General features: G+C 44.7%; 1 protein-coding gene across 3 annotated transcripts in view; it reads right to left on the bottom strand.

The window, feature by feature from the left end:
• The window catches only part of PSTPIP1 (proline-serine-threonine phosphatase interacting protein 1), a 54,821-nt gene extending 47,502 nt beyond the window's left edge, over positions 1-7,319 (bottom strand). The window contains exons 1-3 of one of the 3 annotated variants that reach the window (XM_055805692.1): positions 7,104-7,319; positions 6,676-6,736; positions 4,907-5,145 (exon numbers count right to left, since the gene is read on the bottom strand). In XM_055805692.1, coding sequence (XP_055661667.1) covers positions 4,907-4,939 — 33 coding nt within the window. In that variant the 5' untranslated portion in view covers positions 4,940-5,145; positions 6,676-6,736; positions 7,104-7,319. Of the gene's footprint in view, positions 1-2,641; positions 4,873-4,906; positions 5,146-5,184; positions 5,263-6,675; positions 6,737-7,103 lie in introns of those variants that run through there. The other 2 variants (XM_055805694.1, XM_013297809.3) reach the window with 2 other exon arrangements.
• Between the last annotated feature and the right edge of the window lie 1,779 nt (positions 7,320-9,098).

Below are 9,098 nucleotides of genomic sequence, written 5' to 3' on the forward strand. Positions count from 1 at the left end.
CCATTAATCTACCAGCTCTGGAAAGCATTCTGCAGCCTTAGGACCAGCCCACACTGTTTAAACCTCCCCAGATACTCTTCGTCCTGGTAGGGAAGATGCTCAGCCTGATGTGCCACATGCAGGCCACAAATGAGCAATAACCAAAAGCTGCAAACACAAAACTCTAGTCCTTCCATTTGAGCTCATCACCAAAGAAATAAACCACCCCAAATATGCTGTACTTGGTTCCTCAGAGAGCCTCCTAGGTGGTATTTTAGGAATACGGGAGATGGAAGTAGACATCGATGTGTTTGTCTCGCTGTTGATATCTGTGGTGGGAACATGAGTTCATTTGAGCTTCATTTTAGCTGTTAGGCTCTGCTCAGAAGTGATTTGTGAAACACCAGTGTTTCCACAGCCACAACAACTCACCAGGTCTTCTACTTGTGACTTCCTGTGACTTCAGTGACTTTTGGGAGATTGCACCCCCCTTCACGCACGCTTCTCATCGCCCCAGTGAGCTAAGTGTCCTTGCCAGACCAGCGGGGGGAATGTAGGAAAAAAATTCGTGTAAAAAACCAAATAAAGCAGCCTTTTCCGTGGAGATGAAGTTGACCTCCCAACAAACACAGACATCAGCTGGGGAGCCGGTTCAGCTTTTCTGAGTTGGTTCCCCCTTTATTCCCCATTTCCACAGACACCCACCAGCATTGCCTTGCCCTGGGCATGAGCAGGGCCACCGCCACCCGCCTGCCTCTGGTCACACTGGAGTTCAGAGAGACGTGCTACGTACCAACCACAGAGCCCGGCCTCCCCGTGAGCCACATGTGGTGAGATTACCTATCTTCATTGGCCTTGTGCCAGCAGATACAGGTGCAACAGGTGCAATCCAATCCAAATGAAACTCCGAGATGCCAGGGTGAGAGGTTTGGCAGCCACGTCCTGCCGCGGCCCTGCCAGGGCTGCCCGTTCCTCCCTCCCCACCAACCTGCTGCCCTCGCTTCCTCCGCGCCGGCCTGCTTAGAACAGCCCCTGCAAAACTTAACCTCTACAGGAAAGCAGGGTAGCTCCTGGTATAAAAAAACACTTCCTTTTTGAAGTAAAATGGTTGATATTGTATTTCTTCAGAACATTGCCTAGTAAGTCTAGGAAATAGTTTTACTGTGATGTTTATAATTGTCTCTGCACTCCTGTACTACAGTTAAGAGCCTTGTTAGATGTTAAATTATTTATGAAAGTAATTACATCTTTTTTGGCATCTATAATAGACCATTGTGTGAAAAGGCTACAGTAACAGTTGAAAGGCTCACCTATGAAGTCAACTTTGCATTGGACCTGATGCAGAATACAGCCTTAAGTCAAACCAAGAAAGATTAAGCAAGCATCTTTTTTTGTAACAGGCTCTTTATCTTAAGCACTTCCCCAGCTCCAACTGCTGTAGCACCTGGCCATAACCACAGGTAACGCACAGGCAGGAATGTGGCAAGAAGTCCGCAGCAGGGCAGAGAGGCAAATCTTGCTATCTCATGTTCAAAGACTGCATCATATCTGCTGGCCCACACCTCCAGCTCACTCGTGCTTTTAAATCTGTGAGAATCCACAGGCGCTGAGCTTATCCCACTGCTGAGAACAAACAAGCACTTAACACTTTCACCTTTTTTTTAAAAAAAAATCCTAAGCACCTTAGGACCCCCTGACACATTTTCAGAATTGACTTGGCCACTTGCGTTTGATCCAAAGCTGCCGAAGGGAACAGACTTGCTCCCACTCAACTCTTGGCACTTTGGAGCCTGCCCCAAAGCCAAATGCCTCCTTTGGAAGTCTTCCTCATTCCCCCTTTCCAGATGAGTGGGGCAAAGCCAGTACATGGTGCCAGTAAGCACCTACCTACCTCCTGGCCAGAAAGAGCTGCATTTCAGAAGGTTGCAACTGGAGCGTTGAGCAGCATGTTGGAGACAAACAAAATAGAAGGAAAAGGCAATGACAAGAATTTCAGAGGAAAAGCAAACAATGAGAAAAAGAACATAGAAAGAGACTAAGAAAGAGACTCTGTAACAGAAGGGGAAATATTTTCCTGATTACTGTTTGTTTTGTAAACCCCCCCCCCCCCCAAAAAAAAAAAAAGTGCTTAGATCTCTGCTTTAACATAACCCTGTTAAAATGAAACTCAGCTGGTGAGCTGGTGTTGCGAACTTACTCCCCATTAACAGGGGAATTTACCTACCTGTCTAACATGATGCTGGAGAAGACAGGTAATACCTGTCACATTTGTACAGCAGCCCAGCAGATCCATTATTAATATTAATCCATTAGCAACTGCCCTGCACTGGCTATCAGAACTGATTCGTATTTTCACATCTCTAATATTTTCCAAAAAATATTATTCAGGGGTAGAAAGCTTCTGCTAAGAAGCACACTTTAGCAGAGGCTTTGAGCAACTTTGCCTTAAACCATTATGGAACATGTGCAGGTTATAAAACCAAAAATTGTAATAAAAACTTATACTAGTTTTAGCCCAGTCCATGCTACAGAGAAAAATGTAAAAAAAAAGCACAAGTATGAAATTTTAGTATAGTACTGTCACTGCTACATTTAATCAGGGAGAAGAGAGATTAGGTCACTGCTACATTTACTAGGAGAAAAGAGAGATTCAAACTTCTACCTGTTATGAGGAACCATTTGCATTTTCCTGAAAGACAGCACACCATGTTCTTACAAAGTTTGAGGAACTTTTGAGAAGCTCTGGGGAGGAATGAACAGAGCTCTTTCTTTGCTAGTTGGGGAAGATCTGCTGCTTTTAGGGTTACTTGACATATCTTACATTGCAATAGGTACTAAAGAAACTTCTGTGTACCCAAATGTTTACTGATGATAAGAGCAGGGAGTTGTTGCTCAGGTCTACGTTGTCAGGGTGAATTACAGAGACGGGGTGCAGCAGTGTCCTTAGGCAGGTCTTAGAGATCAGGGATCTGTATTGAGTGATCTGCTATGGTGCAAATACACTTTTTGGTTCTTAATCATAAAGACAGTTTCCGTTCACAGTACAAATCAAATAAAGGAGATAATTGCTCGCTGAAGCAAACCGCACAAATACATTTCCCTCTCACTAATCAGCATAACAGAACCTTATGAACGCAAAAGTAATTGCTGATCTTGTGATTTCAGAGTCAAGCTGTATGGTTTTGCTGCATTGTACAATATCCTGTAAGTTTTCATTTTAAAAGACTTATTGCATAGCTAAAACTACCATCCTGCAACCACGTTTATTTCTGCCCTCTTAATCAAGCTTGGTGATACAATGTTTCCAGCCAAACAACATTAAAAACAAAGATGTTTTTCTTTAAGGAAGGTGTTAGCATCAAAACTAAGCAAGGATTATAGTTGTGGTAATGTGACTAAGCACAGAAAAAAAGTTTAGGGAAGAAGAGCCATGAAGAACTGGCCTGGCCGGATTGTCAACTGGTGTTAATCACCCAAACCCTACTCCACTCCATGGAGTATGCCTGATTCATCCTCCCTAAAGACCAAGACCTTGAAAAGTAAATATACCAAATGTATCAGCTCTAAAAGTCAGACAGCACGTTTTCAAAGGAAGTCCAGAAATGCAAAAGCTGAAGCTCCCAGGGCAGCACTGGCTTGCAGTTGTGTCCTACCCCGTGCATCAGGCTGTATATATACTGTGTATATATATATATATATATATTAACTGTATGCAGTTAGTAGCTGTATAAAAGAGGAGGCACGGATAATCTTGTGTAGGTGTGGTCAGGCACAGTTAGAGTTGACATCAAAATTAACTTTTGCATTTCCTTATTACATTTTTTTTTAAACTCTTCAAATCTCGTAGTAGAGTGGGGGTGGGGAGGGCTTCCTGGAAGTGCTGGGAGGAAGGTGGTTCACTGAAATGTGTTCTTGCATCTGTCCTTCTATTTTATACCAAGAGAAGGATTATCGTGAAGAGCAACTGTATAGAAAGAAAGCACAAGCAGCAAATAGACCATGAAGGAGCTGTTCTAGTTGGCCTGATAGAAAAACAGCAGCAAGAATTCATATGCCTTCATGTCTTTCTTTAAGTCAGCCCTAGATGGTGGAAAAATGCTTGCCCAAACAAGAGACAACCATGTGACATCCTGTTTATCCAACTTTGTAATGTTAGAATTTTGTTGTTGGGAGAGTCTTTTTCCTTAAAATCTCCACTGAAGAAGCAATCGCAAGAGAACCTCAGGTTATCCTTGACAGAGAAATGACTAGCGTCTTTTTACCTTGTAACTGCAGAGAAGGAGCTTGAAAATAAGACACCAAGAGGTTCTTCAACCAGAAGTCAAATAACAAGAACAGCGCATGTCTACTTGGTTTAGTATTCACTGGTTTTAAGCCAGTTGTGAGTGTTCAGGCTTAGCACGGCAAGGGGCACGAGGTCTTTCTGCCCGTGCGGTACCCTGGGTGGCTGCATGCCTTGTGCCTGCCCCTCTGCACCTGGAGGCAGGCATGGACTCTGGAGGGGGCTCAGCCCTAGCAGCTTGCAAGCACCCGGCTGACTTTGCTCTACAAACAAACACGAGAATCAGGCTGTAATTAGCAAGAGTTCACCTGCTCTGGGGAGCCACTCCTAGGACTGAGGACACTCGCTGCAAGCAAGTGCTCTTAGGTCCCTTTCACAAATGGTCTCTGGACCTAGCACAGGAATTGGTTTATGTGGACTGGCTATATCCTTTACAACGCATCCTTCTGCCTAAAATCAAACACTTGGGACAACCAAACAGTACTTTTTTGCTTGGAGACAAATTTGTGTTTTTACTAAACTAAATGCCAAACAGGATTAGTTTTAAACTATTTCTAGAACCAAGCTGTATTTTAACAGATTTTTGAATTCCTGTATTTTAACCTATTTTTTAATAGAGGAAACACACATGAGATGCTCACTTACCCAAAATGCATCTTTAAACTGCAGCTGTGTCATTGTCGCCCTGTGGAGGGGAGGAATCCTTCAGCAGGGTCGTTCTCAGGTGAGAGCAGCAGCAGCAGCAGCCACAGCAGCGAGCCTTGTTGCCGTACCCCAGCCAAAGCAGAAAGCGCAGCACATCCACAGACCTGTCTCTTCTGAGGTCAAGCTGGTGAAAAAATAGCATTGGGCAGTTTCAGGCAGCTCAGGGTAATGACCTATAGCTGCGAAGGGACAGAGGGGAAAAAAAAGCTCTTGCTCACACACATAGACATGCATGCACTCAGCACCCTAACCCCAAACCTGTTTCTCTTCTGGTAAACAGTTAATATTGAAATGAGGAAGCAAGGAAATGTCAAATGATGTCAGGCTGCTCCCTGCCATGTGTGCATGTGAGTGGCTGGCAAATTAAAAAAAAAAAAAAAAAAAAAGAGAGAGGGGGTGAGGCGGGGGGAAGTAGTACAATTCAATGATATGATTTGATCAGCTGCAGGAGGAGAGAAATCAATTAAAATGCAAAGGAAAACAGCACAATACAAAGAGATAAGCTATGGAGGAAATCACAAACTATCATATAGCACTGTGGTCTTACACAGAAAAGAAAAAGCAGCAAAAGAAATGTATGTGCCACATTTCTCCAGTACCTTCTGGGGCTGGCAGGTGCCCATGTATTTGCACATGGGAAGCGTAGCTCAAAGTTGCATTTTGCAAGTGACAAAGCTTTTCAAGACTGGTTAAATTAAGAACACTGTAAAGCATGCAGGTGTCAGCACACTTTCAGATACCTGAATGCCTGTAGAGAGAGAAAATTTCTGATTTGCATGCCCTCCCGCAAATTCTTATATGAATAAGCAAGATATGAGAAATTTGGACGATCCAAACTCCTAAAAAACTTGATAAGAGAACTAAGAGTTTCTTAGCACCAGGACCTGAAGTGAAGCTTCACACATGCCTGAACTGGCAGCACGCCCAGCGCCACACCCGGTGTGCCCTGACATCAGGGTTTCAGGCAGCTGGTTAAATAAGCTAACCGATCTGTTACAATGCAGCTGTAAATACTTGATAATGAGGTAATACATCTAACACTTCCATGAAACCATCTTCAAATTACTGGTCATACAGGTGAGGTTGCCTCTGTTTGCCTCCTTGGAATGTTTTAAGGATTCTTAAATATGTGTTTTTAAATACTCACTAGCATTTTCAGAGGGTAGGAAAAAAGAAGAAAAAACCTCCCTATCATGGTTGCCTGTGCAAAAATGTGTCCTTCCACAGCAAGAACACATCAGGCCTGACTTTGCTATAGCTAATTAATATTGCTCCTGATGCCCGGGTGTCACTTTTTTCTCACTGCCCCTGCAGCACCAGCCATGCCAGCAGATTATTCCATAGCGAGGAAGTCGCGCAACTTCACCAAGCTCCAGCGGGACACAGAGGTCTGCTCAGAGAGCAATGCAGCAGCTGGTGCCAGAGCTACCAGCAGTCACTCCCTAAGCAATTGGTAGGTGGCATTTTGGAGAATTGGCAAGTTTCCTTCCTGGTGGTCTGAAGAAGCCCAAGAGCATGCAGAGACTTTGAAGGGAAAAATGAAGCGCAAGCAAAGGAGAGCAAAAGAGAGAGTTTGCAGGGCCAGAGCTGCACAGCGGCTTTGATTGTCATAAGCAGCAGGGAAAAGCATCGTGTGAGACGGGGAGAAGGAGAAATGTGAGGATTCACTTGCAGAGGGTGCTGAGGCAGAATGAGTGAAGCTTTCTTACAGAAGGGAAAATTCCCTGAAAAAATGTAGTTTGAGGGCATGGACACTTCATAATGCTTGATCTGTAAGGGAAAAAAAAAAAGAATGTTTTATCTGTCTTTCTACATGTTTAAAACTAAATGTTTCCTCTTAGTATTTACGAATTATAGCTGTTTTGAAATGGATAGCTTTGATGCTGTTTGGGTTCATAAAAATGCATCAAATGCATTTTGGCCCTCCAAAGTGATATGCTACTTTCTCATTATTTTAGTTTGGCCCCAACCAAACAGCCAATTACTTGATTGAATCTCACGCTGAGCTCTGCCTGTGTCTGTCCCTCCCAACAGTGCTGGTGTAGCGGGGTCACCTCCCTGAGGAGCAGCCAGGGATGCCTCCCTACGTACTTTAAGCCTGGGCAGTCTTTGTGCTGCCGATGAGTTTGTCTCTTACCGTTGGCTGCAGAAGAGCCTGCATCAGCCATGTTTCTAGTTCAGTTATTTTGATGAGCTGTTGTCGGACATTAGCTGGTGTGAGCTGTAGCCCCCGGCTCTGATGAAACAGAGCTGTTGGGCAATGCTTCCTGTGGAGCCATCACTGCTCACGCATCCCAGTGTTGCTGGATTATATCCAGAGGGTGCTGTGCCTTGCAGTGGTGGTCAGGCTTTGCAGGGCTGTGGAAGAGGGAGAAAATTACCTCAGTTTTGCAGCTGAAGAAATTGAAAGCTACAGCAAGCAGTCCCGGCAAATATGACAGCCCTGGAAGTGAAGACCTGGGAGGGGGTTCCTTCTTCAGGGAGTCTTCTCCAGGTGGTTGTCCTTTGCAGCAGCTGAGGTGGGAGTAAGGTGTCGTCAGCCCATTGCACCAGCACCGGCCACAGAATCCATGAGCCCACACTGCTCAGTTCCTCTGCATGCAGCAGCATCACCTCTGCTTGGCCAAGGTATAACAACCTCTCTCCACAGCTGGTAAGGAGCTCTCTGCAGAGCCGCGGGCGTACCTGCCTGCTGCGCTGGCCGTGACCAGGTTCAAGAAAACTGGTAAAGGATTATTTTCCTTTTCTCCCATAAGCCAAAGCACCAAATAATACCTTAATACCTTGCAGTGGACATCTACTAAATTTATACTGAGCTGATCTACTACAACTGCTAGTCTGTAGGATGCAATTGCTTGTTGTGAGCTTGTTTAGCAGAGCTGGAAATAGTACCCAGAAATAGCAGTTCCCAAAGGCTGTCTTGCTTCAGAGACACACCAGCCTCCCGACCTCTCCAGAAATGTGTCTTAGTCCCTGTCCCAACTGCATGTATCAAGATAGTCTTGCGAGTCTTCTGTAAAACTGTCATGCTGAATGCTGCACCTGGAGAAGGAATCTTCCCCAAACCATCCTCTACAAACAAACGAAACAACACAGCACCCAGCCAGTTCTTAAATGCTGTGTCTCATGAGTGGATTCACACTGGGTGAGCGGCCTGAGCTGCACAAGGCTGGAAAGGCTGAGCCTGGGAGGGAGGGGGCTCTGTGGGGCTGGGGGAAGGGCACCAAAATCAGGGAACCTGACAACACTGCTAACTACTGAGATCACCCTGAACTTCATGATGTTTTCCCCTACAAAAGCTAGGCAGATACATTTGTGCCAAGCAGAAGCACTTTCAGCGGGCAAGGGGCTTAGACTTTTGTCATTGTAGCGCGTGGGACTAGGCTGGCAATGACAAGTGATCAGCTACTTGTTCATTTACTTGCTTATTGACAGGCTGGATGCTTTGGAAACCGCAGGGCCTTCCAATTCCCCTTCCTCACCCTTTTAATGCGGCTTTTCATCTGATCTTCACATACAGCTCCACCCGCAAGTTTGGAAGTGTCAATAACACATCCCCAACAGCCACTGCAGCCCCTTCCCACCACTACTCTGAAAGGCTAAAAATCAGGTTTTCTGTTTGGTAAGACCAAGAATCAGTCTCCAGGCCAGAGTATTGGGGGGGGGGTATTCCAGTAATTAATTTGTTTGGCAGCAGAACGTATCATTTGAATCTGTTCTCTAGTGGAAAGTGATGAAAAGTGATTTAAAAAAAAGTCCATATTAAAACCCTTCAAATTTTGATCTGCGTCAGAATGGAAGTGCCATTTTGTTTTTAGTAACAGCATACTGCTTTGAGCAAAGATTTTTATTTGGGGTTTGGGTGGCAGGTTTGGACCTGACAGTAGTTAAAATATGAAGTGTCTACAAACAGGGCGGTGCTCATCCAGGGCTTCAAGCAAGACATTCTTTACAGTCATGTTTCTGATTTTGATTTTGAGCAGTCTGATGGAGTCTACATTTTAGTCTACACAGAAATAGGATGAGGAAGTCTATGAAAAGTATTAAGACAGCATATAGAGGGATGTTGAATACTCAGGTCATTGTATTTGTCAAGATTCCCAGGGTATATTGGGGTCCCTTGGGATCATTG

This window comes from Falco peregrinus, chromosome 1, assembly GCF_023634155.1.
Source record: "Falco peregrinus isolate bFalPer1 chromosome 1, bFalPer1.pri, whole genome shotgun sequence".
Classification (NCBI taxonomy): Eukaryota; Metazoa; Chordata; class Aves; order Falconiformes; family Falconidae; genus Falco; species Falco peregrinus.